The sequence below is a fragment of the Onychostoma macrolepis genome, chromosome 17 (assembly GCF_012432095.1).
Source record: "Onychostoma macrolepis isolate SWU-2019 chromosome 17, ASM1243209v1, whole genome shotgun sequence".
Taxonomy (NCBI): Eukaryota; Metazoa; Chordata; class Actinopteri; order Cypriniformes; family Cyprinidae; genus Onychostoma; species Onychostoma macrolepis.
This window is the reverse complement of record NC_081171.1, coordinates 19,929,782-19,953,648: the sequence shown is the minus strand read 5'-3', so window position 1 is coordinate 19,953,648 and position 23,867 is coordinate 19,929,782. Positions and strand designations below refer to the sequence as shown.

General features: G+C 35.5%; 1 protein-coding gene across 2 annotated transcripts in view; it reads left to right on the top strand.

Annotated features, from left to right (window-relative positions):
* Positions 1 to 790: 790 nt before the first annotated feature.
* The window catches only part of rnf144aa (ring finger protein 144aa), a 43,117-nt gene continuing 20,040 nt past the window's right edge, over positions 791 to 23,867 (top strand). The window contains exons 1-2 of one of the 2 annotated variants that reach the window (XM_058748993.1): positions 791 to 943; positions 23,532 to 23,682. In XM_058748993.1, the coding sequence (XP_058604976.1) occupies positions 23,548 to 23,682 (135 nt within the window). In that variant the 5' untranslated portion in view covers positions 791 to 943; positions 23,532 to 23,547. Of the gene's footprint in view, positions 944 to 1,042; positions 1,617 to 23,531; positions 23,683 to 23,867 lie in introns of those variants that run through there. The other variant, XM_058748992.1, reaches the window with a different exon arrangement.

The window sequence follows — 23,867 nt, the reverse complement described above, 5'->3', positions numbered from 1 at the left end:
CACTACTCAGTAATATTTAGGCAATCCCTACACTGTAAAAAGTGATAAGTTGACTTAACTTAAAAAAATTGAGGAAACCCTTTGCCTTAAAGTTATTAAGTAAATAATCATTTTAAAAAATAAGTTAAGTGAATTGTCAAGTTCACTTAACTTTTTTTTTTTAATTATTATTTAATTAACAATTTTAAGGCAACGGGTTTCCTAAATTTTTTTAAGTTAAGTCAACTTATCACTTTTTACAGTGTATTGTGGGGTACATTATCATATAGGCTACATCCTAAATACATTAGAAAATCATTTAAATTATTAAAAAAAAAAACTATTATTTTTAAAGATGAAATCGTAATGATAAGATTTATTTGATCACAAAGTCAAAATAGTGGTCATTTTAAAATAATGTTGCCAAAACTGGCAATTTATGATGAAATATTCTAAAATGTTTTCTTGAAAATATTGTTTTAGTTGTTAAGAAATATATTGTCTTTTGTAATATCCAACTAACAAAATGTAGGCTAACTATAGCAAAAACATGTCCTTAATGCAATGCATGTTTTACTTTAAAATATTCCATCCGTTCAGATAAAGCTAAACCGGTGCAAAATTATCAATAGCCTATTTTAAACGATGGTTAAAAAACAGAATTACCTTCAGGTTAACACACTCACGTAAGGTAATGTTACCCCAAGAGCTCCCAAAAACTGTTATATATCATTTGGAGCTGTCCCAAAGTCTGTTTTCAAGAGCACCATAATAATTTGTGTGTTGCACCCAACAGAGGGCGCTAGTGCTGCGCATTCGCTTCAGAGACACACACACATATATAGACATACAGACTCTGTACAGCACAGCACTAGGAAATACTCAGACTAATGGCGTCTTCACAACGCGTCCGACGGACCAGCTGATTCTTATATCTGCCTGCAAAACTACATGAAGACAGAAGGTAAAACGCCCGTGCAATTACAGCTGGCTATGATGAATGCGTTGGGTTTAAACTAAAAGGTTTTTTTTATCCACAGTATCCGCCGTATACGACACTATATTGACTTTCAGTAATGCAGTAGGATTTGTGCAGCGTTCATCGTTTTAAAGCCGAATGTCTTATGTCAGCAGGTCAATATTTGTCATAAAATCTCGCTTTTATTTTATTTGGCAACGCTTTATGATCTACATTTAGCTATAACGGCGAAACTCCACTTTCTTTCTGGATATGCAGCTCTGATATAGATTTGTTTACTCGATTGATGCCTAAGATGGCTGTTTATTATGTCCATAGGTTACTGTCACATTCAGATGGGTTGGCTCTCAAAACCTAGTGTGCTGCCTACCTAGACAGCGTTTTTGGGCATCATGGCTATCTCACGAGTCTGTAGTGCTCCAAAAAGCTGTTTAGGTAGGCAGCACACTCTGTTTTGGGATCTTGGGATCATGGGACCCTTGGCCCGTCCAGTCAGACGATGCAAATATGTATATGAAATGCCCTATTCTGCTGTTTAATGGGTGGATGTGCTCCAGTTCAGGTGATGGTGTTCTGTAGGGGTCTAGAGGATCGGGATTGAGGTTGCATAGTTCGACAATAGCTTGTTAAGTTTTGATGAACACTCCATGGAAAGACAGTAAGTAGCTTTGAGTTATAGGGATTTTCCCTGCTTTTTTTGGGATTGTGTAGTATTAGCAAACCCTTCACTAGGTCGTCAAAACTGCATGTGTGATCCAAGGTACGAGGCTGTAGATCTTTTTCTGCCCCGCCATATTAAATATGGTAACTGACCTGTCCTGTACCTGATATGTGAGGTTATTTCAGTTTGAATCCACCCCACTTTAATTGTTAAAAAGTGTTTAGCTTATTGGATATGACTAATGGATTAATTATGACTGTGGTTTCAGTCTTATAGAAATGATAAGTTTGCATTTCTACAACCTGGAAGAGTAGCCTATGGTTAACATTTATGTTTTGTCCTACAACATAAATTACGTACAGTCTATCATTATAAAAATGAATTTTAAAACTGCTGTGTTTTATGTGCTTTTCAAGTGGAGTTTTAAATATTGTAAGTTCCAAGCACATGAGTGACAGAGGAAAAAGCATATTTAAAGCACATGGAATTCTAAATGAGTTGCCGAGCTGCTAAGTTGTAATGTTTTTTTCTGCGGTCAAGGTAGATTGTGCTGTTTGGAAAAGGGGTTTATTGTAATAGGTATAGTCATTGTCCAAGAAAAACTCTTCACTCTCATTGGTCAACTAGTGGCTGCAAAGGTTTGACACACCACATGTTGCTAACTGGCCTTGTTTATAATACTGCAATCCCTCTGGTATTTACTCAATACAAAATACATTTATTTAGAAGCCTATACTGGATCAAAAGCATCATTTAGATCAATTCTATGATTCTGCATTTTCTGTTGTAATTTTTCCGGATGTGGTATTAATGGTTTAATTAATTTCAATCATCAAAAAGCATGCTATAGATCAATTGAATTGCTAAAACTTTAATCAATGTAATTTTAAAAATGTTAAACAATAATATTAAGGTTATAAAATCAATTTTATTTCCCCTCTCCACCTAAACTCTTTACATTTTTAATTGTGTTTTATGATTTTATGTAGATTTATTGTAAAAAAAAAAGAAAAAAAAAAAGGTGTTTTTAACACCATTAATTCATAAAAATCATTGAATCAACCTTTTAAAATGTAATCAAATGAATACCTACTAATTTCTTCACCACAAAACATTGCATAATCTTGATTTATAAATCTAAAATTCTTGTGACAATCCACAATTCCATCCATATTTTGTGGAAATCATTGGGCTTGTTGATTTAATGTTTTGGCCATGTGTGTTGTTATTATAATAATCTTAACTTTTGCAGGCTCATACACTTTACAGAAGGGTTTGTAAATGGGATAACAGCGGTCTGTTTACATTAGAGGAGAGTCCTTATCTGATGAGTGTTATCTAGGGTTGGATTTGACTGTGTAGTTGAAGCATTAACATCTAACTCTTTGTCCTCTATCTAACATTCTGCATTTTAGCCTTGACGGTAGAACAATTGTGTGCACTTATATTTATATGTACTTAAACAATAACATTATTGACCTGTGCACTGCATATGACACGCTTATGCAGTTTCATCCGAAATGCACAGTAGAGCAGAGATCAAATAATTGCGTTACTCATAACAGTCAAAAAGACACTCCCAAATTAGGCCACTTGTCTTTCCTTACCGTAAATAGACATTCTGAAGTATAATCTTTAGTATTCGTCCATCAGAAAGTTAAATCAAAATGGTGGCTTGACTGGGAGAAACAAAACAAAAAAAGTTGTTTTTTTTTTTTTTTATGATAGCTTTTATTTCCGCTGTTTACAGCAGCGCACAGATGCTTCAGTTCAGCCAAAGGTTGTGGTGGTGACCCAAACGCAAGAGCAGCAAGTACAACAGTTATCTCAAGAACAGGATAATGAACATGCAAACGTACTGTTTTGCTTATGAAATATTTGCTTAAATGTGTCAGACAAGTTAAAAGCTAGTTTAATGTTTGATTCTGGACTGTGAATCCTCTTCAAGGAGAAAAATTGTGTGCATGGTGTTAAAAAGCACTAATCAGAGGCTTACTCCAGGGCTGGACTATAATGGTTAAAATGATAATCACATAATCATAACTAATAATCACTAATGTTCACATTTGAGAAATTTCTGTTTAGAATTTGACACTTTCTCACAATCGGAAATCCAGAGAATATTAACTCATAAGCAGAGTTTATTTTACCTCATTTAGTTTATTATATTCATCACACATTCATACACTCTCTTCATTATGAAAACTGGCAAAGCTTTAACAAGCTTCTCTCAAAAGCTAGAACCATAAAATTCCTAATATTAATTTCAATAATTCCAAATTATGTGGCGTTTTTAAAACAACAAAAAGGTGTTGTGTTTTCAGATCATCAGCTCTTTAATAAGTGCAGAGAGAACTCATGGGCAGGGCTGCCAGGTTATGAAAATTAAGTAATGCACTAGTCAGAAAATGAGAGAGAAGAAAAGTTCTAACTCTTAACATCTGGGAACACCAAGCATGAACGCTCGTGGAGGCTTGTTACCAATATTTAACAGAAACATCGTATAAGAAAAAAACATTTTCAGGATAAATAACCAATGGGCCAGTATCGTAGGAGTTTATGCTTAATTATGCTTAACTCAAAAGAAGCAGAAGTCGTGGTCACAGTTAAAATACAATTAAGATGTAACATACTCTGATTTGCGTTGTTAGTAACATCTGTTCCTAAAACAATAAAATGTAACGCTTCAATAACAAAGAACGCTGAATAGCTTGACCTGGCTATATCGATTATTTAATAACTCTTCCTGGTCATCCCATTTAATCCAACTGACTTGGGAACTCTGACCGCAATTTGTCTTGAATTTTTACAGGAAATCCATGAAGACATTTACTAGCTTTGCTGATGTGTTCTAACCTATAGGTGAGCTTCACAGACAAGCATACTATATTTTTAAACTTAATATGGCCTTGTTTGACCTTCTAAGCCCCCACACACATACATCCAGTGCACTAAATGCATTACAGAGCACTTAAAGCTGTTAAGTTAAGACCAGCATTTGGAAGCGGGTGAGGATTGAGATACAAGGTCCATTTTGTTATTTGGATTTTGTTATTGCCATACCAACTAAAACATAATGGTTGACAATCAACTTTTCCAATCATATAGGCCATTATTCACTTAAAGATTCCATATCGGTTTCTCTGAATACCTCCTGATTCCAATTTATGTTGCCATTATCACTCAAGATGGTAAGGATTTTTCTGAAATTTGGGAGTATTTCCTAAATGCAGTCTCTTAATAACATACCATGTTTTCTCTATTAGTCGGTCATCGTTCGTATCAGTGATATCAAAAGCCACATTGTTGCTGCCCACCAGCTGTGGATGAGAAAGCAGTTAACTCAAAGCTCTGTAATGCAGGCAGGAGACTAGCTGGCTCACGACAGAAGGTGACCTCAGCTGGGTTCACATCTGATTGAGTCAGATATTTTGCAGGATAAGTCCCAGTAGCCTCGTGCATAAAAGTTGCATATGCACAAAATGATTTTCCAAAGTGAGCGCGCCAAGAACACACTGGGATTCATGAAATAAAATAAGCAAGTCACACCCAAAGACTCAAACAAGTTAAGTTGTCAGCGTGGTTACTGAATCTGAATCAACATCCACAGCTTTTACTTTCAGTAGTGTGCGACAACTATAGTTCAAAAACGCACATTTGCATTTTTTATAATATCAAAAATATTGATAACTGATGAGCACCTGTTTATTTTGTGTATGGCGGTTGGCCTTTTGGTGAACAAGCTTGCTGCAAGCTTGTCTGATGTGATTTTAAACCGCAGTACCTGAGTGACGGGTATAATTTTTTATTCATTCAGTTCTCACAGCCGGTACCCACTCAAAACCTGGCGGCTCCCCCTGCCCTGTAGCATCAAGCATTGCCACATGTGGCTGGTGATAAAATGTGGCATTTGCATGTTAGTAGCTTATTGGCAAAGTGTGAACTCATCAGGCATTGAGGGCTGCAAAACCTTGCAGAGCGTTGCCACGTTGTAGCGGTATGTACAGCACTGCACAACATCATCCAAATTTCAGTACCACCATGATAGTAGATGCAGCAATAATTAAGCAACGGTTCAATGCAAAGAAAATGGTATGTTCATACATGATGCAGTGTTTTTGAACCACCAAATTCCACCAGTCGTTACTGTTTTTTTTAAATCTCACAATTGCAACTTAATATCTCATATCTGTCATTTAAGACTTTATTTCTCATAATTGCAACTTAATAGCTCACAATTGCGACTTTATGCAGTATCTTACAATTTTTATATCTCATTTGCTACTGTAGACCCTATAATTAGGACTATGTTTCACAAGTGTGATATCCATATTCCATAATTAAATTTCATAATTTAATTATTTCTCAGTTTCTCTTAACTTCATATTATATTACATTATTGCAAGTATTTCTCATAACTGCAAGTTTTTATCTCATAAGTGTGACTTTCTATCTTACAATGCGTCTGCATTTGTCATTTCGTTAATTGGGACTATTTCTCATAATTGGTATTATCACACACAATTGTGACTATATCTCAATATATTTCTTATTGATGGTTCAAATCTCACATTTGTCACTTCATGTCTCGTAATTGCGACTTTTTATCTCATAATGTAACTACTTATCAGAACTGCAATTTTATATCTCACAATTGCTACTTTATTATCTTAAATCTGACTTTTTATCTTACAATGTGACTATATTTCCTATAATAAACTTCATCTGAAAGTGACCTTTCTCAACAACTTTAAAACAGGAAGATTTTCTCAGGAAGATTTTTCAACTGCTTGGTAGCTGCTGTGGCTTGCCGCCACAATTTTACGAGTTTAAGTAGAGCTTTGATTGCCTCAGCAAACTAGTGAAACCTGACTCATCTATTGAGTTGCACAGAAAAACACATTTTTAAACAGCAGTTCAGTTTTTTTATATGGCACAGAACATTTTGTGCCTGCTTATGATTTTGTACAATGATGTTAAAATTATTTTATTTTCAGATACTCATTTCTGTTTCAGAAAAACTAGGAGATTTCTAGAAGTGTGTGTCTGGAGTGTCAAGCCAAGACAATGCGGTGTTCGCATATGAAGTGTGTTCCAGTGAGGGTGTGTTTGCTGAAGAAGAGAAGTTTGGGCAAGCTCTGCCCTCAGCATCTGTGATTCAGAGCTTATTCACAACTATTGCATATAGGCAACACTTCATAACTGAGTTTTCCAACTAACGTTGAAGAAAAGAAGCATCTGAATGTTTAAAAGACCTTTTGTAAATGGAAAACAAACATTTATCCATGGCTTATGTTTTTTTTGTTGGCTAAATCCTTTACTTTTTCTCACATAAAAATGTTCTCGGTGTTAAATTTAATTGTTAAAACTTTTCATTTCATTTATTTTCATCTTTTAATTAGAATTTTTTTGATTAGCAGAACCTTGAGTGACAACAGATGGAATTCATAGATAACCTCAGGCTCTCAGTCTCTGATCGTGTCAATATAAATAAGTACTCCGCAGCATGCTTGTCATATCCTCTTAATTTTTCAGGCACAAATGGTGCGCCACAAGGCTTCTGAGAAGAAAGATGTCTCTTCATATTTTGATTTAGTTTTATTCTGACATAGCTGTAGTCTTTTTTTTTTTTTATCATTCAAATCCTTGTCTTCACACTACAGAGAGGCTAAATTTCTCATTGTTTTAATTCTGCTGTAATCATATTTATCCTTTGAGATAATGGTATGCTTTAGTCACACTGGAAAATGTTTTCCACCATCTGGAGACGCTAGTCAGAATTACCTCAGATCATTGGAGAAATCTTCTCCTTATTCTGGAGGATTGACCTTTACAGTACATACTCCTGTAACTTTGATCAGATTGTCTTTGCTCTCCAAGATATTCCTCCTTCAGGCTCTCCGAGAGCTCATTCTGCTGTTGTATCACATCTTTGTGATTCTGCTGTCTTCCTGCCAAGTCAGTACTTGCCTGAAATTTTGAAACTGCATTTCTGTGATCCACACACATCTTGGTTCACCATCTTATACTGATGTAGAAACCAGGTCATACCAGGTTAAGTTGGTGTAGCTGGTCGATCAATTTTGGCACCGATTTCGGAACCAAGGTCTACCAGCTCTGACCAGGTCAACCAAGATTGTCTACCACAGGGGTGTCCAAACCTGTTTCTGGAGGGTCACTGTCCTGTGGAGTTTAACTCAAAAGTCCAACTCCAATTAAACACACCTGAACCAGCTAATCAAGATCTTCAGACTTAAAGGTAGTAGTGTTGGAGCTATGCTCTGCAGGACTTTTGCCCTCCAAGATCAGGATTGGACACTCCTGGTCTACCAGGTAGGGATGCGCAAAAGTACCTTTTGACTAGTCAGTATGTTGCCTAAATGAGTAGTCAAATAATCTGTGTTGGAAAGCTTGTATAAACCGGTTTTGGGTTCACTTGACCTCGATCTGACGTATTTATAATGGGTTGTTTAGATAAGCTTTTTGGGGTTTGTGGCAGGACAAAAAAAACTACAGAAATTGCCTAAGTCCCCCATTTCCCACAGTGCATGGATATTCACTTCACTAGGGGTGGGGGCGATTAGGGCTGCACGATTAATCAAATGCGATTGTCATGCCCATCTTGTCAGTAAAGCCTGTTCTGTGATTAGTTGTAAATCTCCATCACCTGCTTTCAGATGGAGCAGCATTTACTACACAGAGCCGTAGTTCACTGACAAGCTACGCAAAAAAATTGCAGACGATATTGAATGATTATGAAATCGAATAAATTATCGCGATAATGACAGCTGTTTGCGTAGCTTCTCAGTGAACTACAGCTCTGTGTAGTAAATGCTGCTCCATCTGAAAGCACGTGAAAATACCACATTTAATAAAGTTTTTACTCCAAACTCACTTCGTAACGTCAGTAGAGTGTTTGAAATAAATCCTTCTGTGAGATGATGCGGCTTCTAAAACAGAGTAAGGCATGCAACATATTTCATAATATTCTAAGCAGTGATAAAGGCGATAAATGTCGATTAGCATTGCATTATAGATACACTTTAGATATACTTTATTATTATAATTATAGACGACAGCGATTATGGAAGAAAAAATAATGACAAATGTCTTTGAAACAAAAAAGCATGTTGAATTGCACTAAAAAACTGAAAAATAATCCTGTTGAAAATCTTACATTGTATTTTTAAACAGATTGAATATTTCAGAGGTGAACTAAGGAAGGTGAATATGAATGATTGAATTTTTAATTATGAAAATGTGTGTGAAATGTTTTGAATTTAAATAATCAAAGCTTAAATAAACAACTGTTAAATTTCAGCCCCTAAAAATGCAAGCCCTAAAAATACAAGGCATTAAAATGCAAGCTCTGTTAATGCGATGCGTTATTTTTTTCAGTTAGTGCAATTCAACATGGTTTTTTGTTTTCAAAGACATTTGTCATTATTTGTCTTCCAAAGGCGATATACAGGTAGACACAATTAACCAGTAGAAATTTGTCAACTATCGTCTCAATCACAGTTGCATGTGCATGTGACGTTGCTGTGCCACGTGGTCACGAAAGCATAAAGTCTGCATGACTTTTTAAGCATTCTGGTTTAAAAACAAGTGATTTTAAGCTGTTGAAATGCAATGAGCAGTGAAAGAGAACACATTCCGCTATATGTGGCGAGCTTGTCTGAGAGACTGTTTATGAGTGCTGTCAGAGAAGTTCACAAAGGAAGACGGTGCTCATAGAGCGTGGGAGTATTATTTTTGGCAATTATAGGCCTAGAATGGTTAAATACACACACTTGTGTGTTTTCAAAATGCCTGTCTTTGCAAGTATCCTCATAAGCACAGTAGGTCTTACGTGAAAGCAAATAGCTGAGAAATAAAACACATGTGACAGCAGTCTAAAATAGGGCTGCCACTAACGACGATTAATCTATTAATCTAAACGATTAATTTCCCACAAAAAATCAACAATTTTACTTAAGAATATTTTATTAAACCAAATGAAATCCAAATTTCTATTAAATCCTTTTTTAAAGCAAAAGTAAAGTGCAACAGAGTGCAAGAAGCAAGTGTCTATCTCACAGTCCAAATCACTGAAATCAAAGTTCAGTATTATAGTTTAAGAATGACAACATATCCACGTGTTCTAGTCTACTAATAATAAAATTATAATCAAAAAACACGTTTTAAAGGAGTATTTAACAGAATTTATTTAGGTGAAAAATGTAAATGTGCAGTATTTCTGAATAAAAAAGAAATTAAAAAACTTTTTTTTAATATAAAATCAATTAATTGGAGATGCTTTTGATTATTAAAAGAAAGAGTATAGAAAAATGAAAATGGAAAAAAAAACTAAATTTGGAAATAAAACGGATTTCATAGGGCCCTATAATTATAATTTTTTGTGTGTCTAATAAAAATAGATTTAAGAGAACAATAGCTTTTAAAATGACTTAAAATACATATATAATAGCAATGATGCCATAATAATTAGTTCAAACAAAGTACCAAAAGCAAGAAATAATATGGTTTTATTGAACGAAACTGTTAAAATACATAAAGTATTATAAACAATAGAGCGAATGTACATTACGCATAACAACAAAGGCCTGCAGGGAGCGCCGACGGCCTGATGATTATTTTTACACATTACTGCGCGATCTAATCCTTGTTTAATATTGACCAAGCACTATTTAATTCAAATGTCCACTTAATCTTTAATATTTGGCCATTTCTTTAGGACAGAAATGCTATAGCCACTGTAATTAAATGAATATGTGGACATCAAAACATAAACTCAGAGTAAGGGTTTGAGCTTTTATTTTGAAGTTGCAATGTATTCTCCTGCGTAGATTTATAAATGATTTACCTTACAAATCTGATGAAATGGCGCACATTGCGTCCCCAGATGAACGTTATAATAAACCCAAACTCACAACAACATGCAGAGATGGAGTTTGAGACGCTCCACACTAGGGGTGTGCGATATGACGATTTTTGATCGAGGACGATAAAAATGTCTCCACGATCTGCTTTTGAAGAAATATCGTAGTAACGTGCTACAGCACACATTCTATCAGCTGCAGTTCTTATTCCTCCGTCTCAATATACTGTACATTATTCGGATCTGCTTTAAAGCCTTGCCGGTTAAATGTTTTATTCACGCATCGGTCTGACGCGCGCTTTTTCTGAGCCCGTACACCCGAAGCGCGCGTGCTAAAGCCTGTCAAAAAGCACCTGATTACTGAACTAAGTTATCTTGTGCACTAATACTGTCAAAACACACAAGGTTTATGTATAGACTCCGTTGCTTATGTCTAAAATGAGTAAGTAAACAGCTGAGAGAAACGGATGCGTGCCTCTGAATATTAGATGCGTGCATGCCTTAAAAGGGCAGTACTGAACATGCTGCCGACTGTCATTAAAGGGATAGTTAACCTTAGTTTAATTTCTGTCATTATTTACTAACTCGCATGTTGTCCCAAACCTGTATTAATTTCTTTCTTGTGCTGAACACAAAAGAAGATATTTTGAAGAATGTGGGTAACCAAACAGTATCTGGTCCACATTGACTTTTGATAGAAGGGAAAAAAAAATACTATGTAATAAGTCACTGTGGACCAGCAACTGTTTGGTTTTCCACGTTCCTCAAAACAGCATTTATGTTTAGCAGAAGAAACTCATTCAGGTTTAAAGAAACTTTTGAGTGAGTAAATGATGGTATAAATATAAAACACTTTTTATTTTGGGGTTAATTATTCCTTCAATGTTAATAAAACACCAAAACACAAAGAGAAAAATCACTCACTACTCTTGACTGAAAAACGTTAATACATTTGATTTAATAGGAATCAATCTATATAGTGTTTTATTTTTATATTTGTTGATTCAATTTCTCAAATGCTCCTGCTAAATACACCTATTGTACCTGAAAATAAAACACTGTTTTATTTGTATAGTATGTGTATTTGTAATGTGTATCTTTGTTCTCATTTTTTAATAACAAAGATAAAATAATGACACAGATTTTTATCTTCGCCCACTTTGGCCTAAATATCCGCCATTCTTTTTTAATATTTTTGTTATCTTGAAAGGTTTTGTCTTTATAATAGGGAAATTAGTTTGGCTGTAGTGCTCAGACAACTTGCAAAATAGTAAAACCAACATGACAAAGAATCGTGATAAAATCGTGAATCGTGATTTTTCTTAAAAATATCGTGATATATTTTTGCCATATCGCCCACCCCTACTCCACACATGTAAATGATAACAGTTTCTGTGGAACTACTGTGAACGGAGCCACTGTGTGATGCATGTACTTATGCCATGGTCTGTCTGAATGCTCGATTCTGATTGGCTGGCAGGTGTTGATTAAATTTGTTTAACTGCACAGGTAGTTCCAGGTCAGTTTAATCACGTTCTATATTAATGCGCTTCCTATAAACATTGGTAACCATAGTAACATACAGTTACAGTTGAATAGTAATACAGATGAAAATAAACGTCATTTTTATCGTTCCGGTCAAATATTGCAGCGCAAATATTATTAACATCTTTAATATGTGAATGCTGGCAAATGACCATGGCATAAACGGGATAATCAATGGCTAGCTGTGCATTAAACGATTTGAATGCACTTCGTCGGGTGGTTCTTCGCCTCCACGTCGTGCATTCAAATCGTTTAATGCACAGCTAGCCGTTGATTATCCCTTACTCATCCTACACGCATGTAAATAAAGCACATATACTGTATTAGAACTGCATCGCATATAATTATTTAATTAAATCGTAGCGTCTGTAAATTCACAATTATGCTTAATTATGATTTTTAAATGGGTTTAATATATCATGCAGCCTTGGAAAATAGTCTTAAAATGTGTTTTATGGATTCTCGTCCATGAAATGCGCCACTTCCAGTATTTTGCCGCTTAGTCGACGCGAGCAAAATGACGTCGATGATTTTTAAAAATCGACTAGTAGACTAAAATCGACGAATCGCGACAGCCCTAGTCTAAAATTTCCGCTGTCTGTCCTATTACCGTGAAATAAAATGACTCCTATCATGATATAAGATTTTGGTCATGTCACCCACCCCTAGACTTCACTAATTGTCTAGACAGTTGTTGGCTGATTAACTGACCATCTTGACTTGTTAATAGTAGTTAATGGTGGTTCAGTTGATCAACCACCTGAATGACTTTGGGCCAGTTAGAAACTATGTAAAGCCAGCTACTACCTGGATGTAACTGGATTTGGGCTAGTTGTGCTTTTTTCCAAAAACGATACCATCTCTGTAAACGTAGTTAGAAATTAACTGATTTAAGCACTATTCGGACGGTAATTGTTTCTCATGGGGACGTAAGTGATTTTCACCATTTACAGGGGGAAGTCGGTTATTTAATTGCCGTCCAAATCCAGAATGTCAGTGATTATCTCTCACCACCCCCGTAAAAATCCCCGGCCGAATTACCTACTGTTTTTTGACAAACAACAAGGTCGTGTGGTAATTTAATTGCCGTCTGAATCTACATCTCTGAGTTTACGAGAAAAAATAAATAAATTCAGTGTTTAAACCCTTTTTGAGCATTCCCGAACACCGTAAGGTAACTGTTGTACTGCGATGTAATTTGCATACACACATTTATTTCTGAAATGCTGGAAAGTATTTAAAAGAACAATACTTCATAACTGCTCCACCACAGCAAGTGGGAGCAGAAAGAGAAGAAAAGCATGTAAACATTCTAAATGGGTCTTTATTATGGCAGCAGCAGGTATGCAATACAATTTTAAAATGTGTATTATAAACAAATTTATACATAACTATATCGCGTATAATTATATACAACTATAGCGTGTCTATTTTCCTATTTTTAAACAGGAGATTTTAATAATCAAATAATAAATAGGATCATATATTATAAAATATGCTTGGAATAATAGGAATACATTTTACATAATAATAAGAATAAATTTGTAAATAAAATTCATTTCATTTACAGCAGACGATCATGTGACTGGCCACGTGAGCAGCGTGTTCCCAAGTTCGTAAGATCACAGAACTCGCTTCTCCACTGTGAATAAATCGCCACCCGAATACATGAGTTTCATCACTGAGGTGATATGTAAATTTATTTTTACAGACATCCATATGAGAAACAATTACCATCCGAATCGGGCTTAAGTCATATGCTTTGATTAATCTGGAGTTCTCAAAAACACAGCCTTCTTATTTAGACTAGTCTTTTGGAAGTGCTGACTATTAATCTTGCCCATGACGTTCAAGGAAACTTCTTTAGAGAAGAGACTGTCGGTGTCATGAATGACGCATTCCAGGGCTGAAGGCTGACATTGGCCCATACTTTCATGCAGGGTTGTTATTGTAGCCTTGTCTGAGTCACTGAACTACAAAATAACCCTTGATGAATGAAGTGGAGGATGATCGCTTGATGTATAAGTTAAGCAGTTTGTTATAGATTTCAGTTTTGATCTCACTACTGGGAGCTGAAGATAATAGTCCCTGGCTGCTCACTGGGAATGTTTCACCTCTAGGATCCCAAAGTTTATAAAGACGGAGCCAAAAATAAAAGAGCACTCAATCGCTTTGGGTGATAAATGTGGGTCATTTGGCAAGGGCAAACAAACAGTGAGTGAAGAGTTACACGTGTGCCTGTGTTTCACTTTGACATTACAGCAGTGTTTGTCCACACAGGGTCATGGCCACTTGAAGTTTTTAGCTTTATGCACTAGTTTCTTGTCTTCCATGTAAATCTTGAGTCAAGAATCAGAGTAAAATACATTTGCATGTGGCATGTGATATATATTATATATATATATCAGTGATGCTGTCTATACTGGGTTCAGTATACATATTGGAAGAGTAAAAAAATGTTTGCTTTGCCGTTTCTGATCTGTACAGTCTTCAGAAGGACCCCAGTGTTAGGAGCAAGTGAATGGTTTATTTTGTCATGGAGATTCATATTGCATCTGAGGATTATGTTTGTTCAGAGCATTTGACTACAGATTGTTTTGTAAACGGTACATGTAATGTAGAGTTTACGAATGAACTTCTGTTTTTGTGAGGCAAACTATTTCATAATGCTTTGTCTGTCTGTAAATGACAGTTTTATATGGATAATATTTTCAAAGTTGTTCAGTGTATGATACCCAGTTTTTCTTCTGTAGCTATTTACAAAGTCGCCAAGTGTATGATGATGCCAAGCCAAGTGTTTTAAAATCTGTTCAGATTTTAAGTCATGTAGCGTATTCCAGTCTTTAGCCAATCACAAGCCTTAAAGGATCAGTTCACCCAAAAATGACAATTTGGAACAATATGAGGGTGAGTAATGGCAGAATTTTCATTTTTGGATGAACTCTCCCTTGAAGTGAGACGGCCTCTAAAATGGATAATTTTAGGCTGAGTTTTTGTTTGGTTTTTACTTTTATTTTTAACTTTTGTTAAAATCATCTTATTTTCTCACTTTCTAAAACCTGTATAGACATTTGTTGTATGCTACTTTGGCATTCACTTTGTAATGTGGCTGTTTAATGAGGTTATAGTTTTTGACAGGAAGCCAGGAATGACCTTTACAGAAAGAGCGGCTCAGTGCTGACATCCCACCTCAGCGGGTGCACACACAGCCTGCAGTCAGAGACCAGTGCAGCTAGAAGAAAACCGGGGGCTCCTCCATTCAGGGACATCCCCACATTTTCACATCAAAACCTTTTCAGAATCCAAACATACTGTACATTGAAATTTTGTGATGCAGTTGATTAACTGTAATTTTTAGTGTTTCATTTTTGCTTTTATTTAGATAAAATATTTTATCAACCGTAGCATGCAAACGGTTCAGTTTTATTCAGTTTCAGTTATATGTAGCACTTTTCACAGTGCACATCGTTTCAAAGCAATTTTACAGAAAGAATTTGAAAAAAAGAGTTATTTACTGATGTCTGTTGGCCAGAATTTGAATGTTCATAGATCTAAAAAGCAAAAAGCCATTATTAAAACAGATGGTTCAGACTCTAAAATCTGATTTGCTGAGCCATGTTCAAGGCTATTCGATACACACATCAATTTAATACAGTTTTATTGTGACATGTTCCTTAATTTATCATTTCTAGTTTATGGAACTGTTCCTGTCTAAAATGAACACGTAAAGCTCTGATTTTACTGTCATAACATCACATAAAATGAACAAAAATGACAGCCTCAAAAGCTAAAGATATACAGTATGTATATCTACACATGTAATTTTAACCTGTTATCTAGTGAGATTTCTTTGTTCATTATTTTGCAAGAGCATATAGCATAAGAATTAATGTAGAGATTAAATATTTTTCTGTTGTCATAGAAACTAATAATTCTGAGTCCAAAGACGTGAACCGTTTCGAGTGGAATCTGACAGTTGTCATCTTGTAATTACAGTAATTCCGACATGATGTGAACACAGCATTAGGCTATAATGAACAACAGTACTTAATGGAGAAATTGTTTCAGTGACTTTTATCATTAGTACATTGGGTTATATATTGAACATTGGTGCCTTTTATTAAAATGCTGTTTTGATAGCAACAAATAATTGAACTTTGATAATCAAACCTATTGGGGGAAAAAACTTCAAAAATAGAATTTAGTGAATTTAGATGTTCTGAGCAAAATACTTGTTATACACGTCATAAATTGTTAGTTTTAGTAAATAGTTAAGCTCACAATATGCTGGATTTTTCAAAAGTAACAGAGTGAGGAAAAAATGTTGAGTTCAGTTTTACCTTACCAGATCGAAAACTTGCAGGTCATGACAACATCCAGTGGGAGGAAATAACACTCAACATTTGAAAAGCAACAACATTTCTGGGCATAGCCTAATTTTTCGGTGTAATCATATATTCCCCATCATTCTTCAATATTATATTGTGAGAAAAGCAAAAATTATATCTGTTCTCATCCCAGTCTGGTGTGTTTTTGGCATCTGACTGATCTCCTTTATGCAATTATTGTCTGACAGTGTTATGAATCCCTACTGTATTACAACACAATGGTTGATTGTGAAATATGACGCTTTTATGTTATCACAATTGTGATAAATGAGGACGAACTGAGCCCAGGGGGCAGGTAAATGCTTCTGCTCTTTTCAGTAATGATTAAGTAAAACCCATAAGTCAGATAAAGTTGAGTAAGGGAACATTGTGTTCATGTTTGTGGCGGTTAGGACTGAGACATCCATATCTTGAAATATTCAGGCATCTGTACTTCTCAGCTTTCATTGTGAGACTGACCCATTTCTCTTGGAGAATAAATAATGGAGGGGAGACTTAGAGACCAGCACCTTTGAGAGGTTCCTCCTTCTGCACCTATTTCATATCTGAACATCTAAAGAAGGAAAAGAACTGTATGGAAGAAGATAAGTTAATTTAGACATACTATTTACTAGTATGTTTGTGTGACCATCTGAGAAACAGCAAATGTGACGGAAATAATACTGTTGGACAAAATACTATAGTTATTGATGCTTAGATGAATAAGACATTTTCCTTTAGAAAGTATAAGGAGATTTTGATTTAATTTATTATTTTAGAAAGTTACCACAGGTTTATGATAGTAACCACAATGTGATAACTATTATGTACCAAACTATATATTTTCAAAACCATCGAGTCAATGGGATGTCTAATTTGGCTTTAGGGAAACCCTGAATAATCGGTCTCTGAGTCGCCCACCAAGCACATTCTATAAATAGCCTGAATTAGCCATGGGCGATAAATGATATCATATCTAGATTATGATAAAAATTTATGTTAATAATGATAATAAGCTCTGGACATTTTTACTCAATATGGATTAATCTAACATCCTATCACACAACAGAAATAAATGTTACAGCAGCCAGTCAGTGCATGTCGCTAATAATAAGTCTGCATGTTCTGTGTGAATGTGTGGAGTGGTTTCGTCTGATACACAAACGCAAACACACGTGACTCGCGGTGTTTTCAGCATCTGTGTCTCAATATATGAGGACATGAACTTCATCTCCAGAGCTGCTCTGAGAATCACTTCACCAGCTTTATGCAGTTTCATTTGAGAAAAATTACCCAAATTTTTTTTTTACTAAAACTGAAAGACCTTCACGACAAGCCGTCAAAATAAAAGTCCGGTCTAAATTGAAATTATGACCGAATATATCACTCCTGTATACTAAAATGAATTTCTTGAAATTTGGAATGACATGGTGAGTAAATGATGACCATTTTAATTTTTGGGTGAACTATCCCTTTAAGAACTTTAACATTTGTAAATAGTTAACTCCTAATTTATATAAGACACTATTTATCTTTAATCAGGCTCTAATTGAATTAACATTTTACTTCAATTAACATTAATTAGAACTAAACATTTAAAGCTATTCTGTTAAATTATACTTTGCCCTAATGAAATTTAATATAGTTAATAGAATGCAGAGTTTATATTACATTTACATTTAGTCATACATTTTATCCAAAGCGACTTACAAATGAGGACAATGAAAGCAATCAGAATCAACAAAAGAGCAATGATATGCAAGTCCTATAACAAGTCTCAGTTAGCTTAACACAGTACACATAGCAGGTTTTTTTTTTTTTGTTAATTAGTCATGGCCAAAAATATCAGCACCCTTTGTAAATATGATCAAAGGCTGTGAAAATGTATCTGCATTGTTAATCCTTTTGATCTTTTATTTAAAAAAAATCACAAAAATCTAACCTTTCATTGGATAATAAGAATTTAAAATGGGGGGAAATATCATTATGAAATATTTATTTTTTCTCTAATACACATTGGCCACAATTAACGACACCCTTTTATTCAATACTTTTTGAAACCTCCATTTGCCAGTTTAACAGCTCTAAATTTTCTCCTATAATGCCTGATGAGGTTAGAGAACACCTGACAAGAGATCAGAGACCATTCCTTCATCCAGAATCACTCCAGACCCTTTAGATTCCCAGCTCCATGTTGGTGCTTCTTCTCTTCAGTTCACCCCAATCATTTTCTATAGGGTTCAGGTCAGAGGACTGGGACGGCCATAGCAGAAGCTTGGTTTTGTGCTCAGTGACCCATTTTTGTGCTGTTTTTGAGATTTGTGTTTGGATTATTGTACGGTTGGAAGATCCAAACATGGCCCATTATAAGATTTCTAATAGAGTCAGTCACTTATTGATTTTTTTATCTGTTGGTATTTGATAGAATCCATGATGCCATGTGTCTAAACAAGATGTCCAGGACCTCCAGCAGAAATATAGGCCCACAACATCAAAACTACAGCATTATATTTCATTGTACACGTGGGGTACTTTTTATAACTGTGTTCACCAAACCCATCTTGAGTGTTTGCTGCTAAAAAGCTCATTTTTTAGTTTCATCTGACCACAGAAGCCAGTCCCATTTGAAGTTCCAGTCGTGTCTGATAACTGAATATGCTGGAGTTTGTTTTTGGATGAGCTAGGAGAATTTTTCTTGAATCCCTCCCAAACAACATGTGGTGATGTAGGTGCTGTTTGACAATTTAATTTTTATTTTTTAAGGTTTTCTGACCCCGAGACTCAACTATTTTCTGCAATTCTCCAGCTGTGGTCCTTGGAGAGTCTTTAGCCACTCAAACTCTCCTTCTCACCGTGCATTAGGATGATATAGACACACGTCCTCTTCCAGGCAGTTTCGTAACATTTTATGTTGATTGGAAATTCTTAATTATTGCCCTGATGGTGGAAATGGGAATTTTCACTGCTCTAGCTCTTTTCTTAAAGCCACTTCACTAATTTGTGAAGCTCAATTATCTTTTGCTGCACATCAGAAATATATTCTTTGGTTTTTCTCATTGTGATGGATGATTAAGGGAATTTGAGCTTTGTTTTCCCTCCTATTTATATTTCTGTGAAACAGGAAGCCATGACTGGATAATTTCATGTTCATAATCACCCTGGAGTGCTCAAAATTGTGAATATGAATGGGAATATACTTCAGAGATATTTTACTCATAAGAATGAGTAAAATAGGGGTGCCAATAATTGTGTCCAACGTGTATTTGAGAAAAACATTTCATAATGATATTTCCCCCCATTTTAAATTCTTATTATCCAATGAAAGGTTAGATTTTTGTGAATTTTTTTTAATAAAATATCAAAAGGATTAACAATGCAGATTAATTTGCAGATTACTTTGATCATATTTACCAAGGGTGCCGATATTTTTGGCAATGACTGTGTGTGTGTATATATATATATATATATATATATAATAATGATTGATAAGAACAATGTGCAAAGCCGCTATGTCGATGAATAGAAGTGCTTTCGTGATTGCAAAGATGCTTCCAGAAAATAACTACTACACTTGTTCTATAAGTGGTCAAATGAATAAAACTGCGAGAATACTTTCTTGTAAGATATTATGATGTTGAATAAGTGATGCTTGAGCTGCTATTTTTTTATCAGATGGTCTGAATCAGACCCTTTCTTCTGATAAACTGCAGCAAGAACAACGACGTGCAGGTGCAACTTCTCATTGCAAACTGAACTGAAGCGTTGGGAAACACTCAATACTATATAAAGCGATTACACAGCCTGTACTACACAGAGCACAGCAGAAAGACATTTGGCAATCAACTTGTAATATTTATGCTGGCATGCATGTTCAAATGAATGTTTTAAACAGTTTTCCTGCCGTGCATACAACATATCTTGCGGTACTACCATATGGACAATACTACTGTTTAAAAAATGCAATGGCACCGTATTTCTAAGCTTTAGTATCGCGATATATTGGAGTATAACAAACAAGTAGCCCTTGAGACTATTATATCCCTTCAGGGAGCCCTCACTCACAAAAAGGTTGGTGACCCCTGCTCTAGACCCTACTGACTTTCATTGTATGGATGAAAAAAGCACTGAGACACTTTCAAAATATCTCTTTTTCTCTTCCATAGAGGAAAGAAATGCATTTCATTCATACATGGGTGAGTAAATGATGACAGAATTGTTAGTTTTGTGTGAACTATAAGTTGCAACATGACTTTATTTCATAATGTTGTAGATCAAATTGCAACCCGGGCTCATGATAAATGATTGTTCTCTTTGTTCAGTGATCTGATAAGAAACTGAAATGAGGGCATAGTTATGTTCTCTATAAAGGCTGCCTTGTTTTGGATTACTTGTGTTTTTCCTTGTTATTGTTTCGGTGTTGAAAAGTGATAATTGCTTTCTGAGTAATGCAGCTCTGAACTTTCCCATGCACCACCTTTTCTCACAGAACATTTGTCTCTGCAGACCTTGATGATTGATGTAGAGGGTGTGTGAAATAGGATGGGGATTGCTTGGAATTAATGATTCTAGTTCTAATTCAATATATATATATATATATATATATATATATATATTATGCACATAATAAAACATTTTAATAAAATAACATAACATTTTATTTCTGATTCCTTTGCCAAAATCCCTTGATTCCTGAGCCAAAAATCAGCATAATTCCCATTTGTTTCATGAGATATCTAGTGAGTGAGGTCTTTTCTTCTGTGTTGCTCAGAGGTGGATGAGGACGCCTGAGAGAAAGAGCGTCAGAGATGGATGGATGTGGACGAGCGAGACAGGTTGTGACAGATTGAAGGGAGGGTGATGTAAGACCTCTGAGCTCGACCAGCAAAATCAGCTTTCTTTGGCATCTCTGTTCTTGAGATAGAGGAGGCTGCAGTGGTGCATTATCAAGCCATCAATACTTCATCCCGTTAAACTTATCAAGCGGAAACAGCCAAGACTTTTTGTGGAAATGATGAATGAGAGCTTAAGAGCTCTTTCACTTCTGTAGCACTAAGGGGAATTTTTTTTAATTCTGTGCTTATGCTCGGAGCAAATAACATTTGATTGTCTTATGCAAAACCTTTCCTCTCAATATGCAACCTATTAAGGTCAGTGCTGAAGAAAAGTATTAAACTTTGTTGTGTACCATCACTTGTGTTATGGATATCTATATATACCTTATTGTGCAATTGTATGTATTGTTTTTTTTTTTTGAGTAGAGGTGTACTTTTCATAGCATTTACCATATAACCGTATAGAATAGCCTAACAACCACCTAAAACTCCATAGCAATTTGCATAGCAATCCTCTAAAAGACTGCAACAATGCTTGCTCACTTTCCTAAAGTATTTTTTCCTGTTCATTTTTCCCTTAGCCCTTAAAAAATTCTTAAGAGTTATAACTCACACAATCCATCTGTGAGGTGAATCATAACATTGCGAACTTTGAAGCAAAACAAGTATTTGAAAATCTACGAAAGTACAAGAACGTGTGTACTTAACGAATTTAATGAGAGAGAGAACTATGGTCCGACTTTATATTAAGTGGCCTTAACTACTACTCTACTTATGTTTAAATGAATCATTTACAATGCAATTGTGTACATACACTATATGGACAAAAGTATTGGGACACCCCCTTCTAATGAACAGGTCTGACTACTCAACACCTCAACAGCAGCAAAAGTGCAATATAATATGATGTACTCATTTTTTGATGTAAGTTCATAGTAGTTAAGTTAAGGCCACCTAATATAAAGTGGGACCAGAACAACAATAGTTTTGAAGATAATACTGGTGAGAAACTACATTACCCATATACAATTTCAACATTGATGGGTAATGTAGTTTCTCACCAGTATTCTCCCTTTTTATAAGTGATTATTAAAAAATAAGGTTAAACAGGGGCTGATGGCTTAAACAAAAGCATTTACTATTGATAAACAACCTTGTAGCTCACACTCCTGTCCTTAAAAGTTCAGAAGTAATAGTAGTAAATTTCCATATGTAGAAAATGAATGGGATTTTACATCTGGAACCCAACTATTGCGCACTATATGCTCTGACAACCAACTAGCACACAACTGTGGCACATTTCCATCAAAAAAAGCGGAAATCTTTATCAGAACACAACTAGGTTGAATGAATTTGTTTTTAGGCGAATTTCATGCAGTATCATAGAACTGTGTCATTAACAGGACCTGCATAACCTGGTGTTACAGTAAGCGCTTTACGGTAACTAGCACAAACCTTAACCACTACACCACACCACTCTGTACAGCACTGACTGCAATGTTTAAAAGCATCCTGGGTGATTCTCAGCACAAGATACCTTACATCCTGCCACAAGTGGCGAACAGCACCTGCCTTAAATACACGTACTGCCACCGGCAGAAGCGTATCTGCCTCGTTCCCATTTCCCCTGTTGCCTAGCAGCCAAGGCAGAGTGTTGATGTTCTAACAGGCACTTCCTGTAAACACTTACGACACGAGTCTCTCTGTGCAAAACAGCCCACTTCAGCGTGAGAAAATGGAAGTGTCTCATAGTCGAGACTTCCAAAAATATCCCTCTTTGAAAAACTGTGAAAAGGAGAGACGTAGGCAGAGAGTAAAGTATGATTTTTATTTTATTTTTTCTCTCTCTCCTGACCTTCTCATTTATGGAGTACCACGCAATGAAGTCATCTTTCATTCAGCAGCAGAAGAGGAAAAATTGCTATGTCTATCCAGCCCGACTTCTCATTCCATTACAGTCAGACTAGACTCCCAAACGCATCTCAGAAAAGCACTTCGTGGCCAGGCCTTCAGTTATATAATATAAATGGGGTAAATGTATTTGACCCTTTCAGCACTGCATCTGTTAGACCTTCACTAAACGAAATGTGGCTAATTTAATGTGCATTTAGAGGGTTGGTGTTTGTGATGCCGTGGATATTAGTGCTGGGCATCACAAAAGCACTTATCATGGCTGCAGCAGCAGTAGGCACTTCAGATTGACAGCGGTTAAAAGCTTTGCGCTGGTTGTATAGGTGTATTAAATTGTGTGGGCTTTCTCTAATAGCAGCCATTCGGTGTTTTTCAGCTCTGCGGCAGGCATCATGACCACAGCTAGGTACCGACCCACCTGGGATTTGGCCCTGGACCCGCTGGTGTCCTGTAAGCTGTGTCTTGGAGAGTTTCCCTTGGAGCAAATGACCACCATCACCCAGTGCCAATGCGTCTTCTGCACCCTGGTAAGTAGCACCTAACATAATTTCAGGGATGAAAAACAGGTTTCAAGGGATTTATTTTATTTTATTTTATTTTATTTTAATCAAAGTATATGATAAAATAAGTAAAATAAATAAAAAGTAATTATTAATAATTATTATAAAAGAATAATTATTTTTAATTTTAGATTATCAAAGTAAAGTAAAAT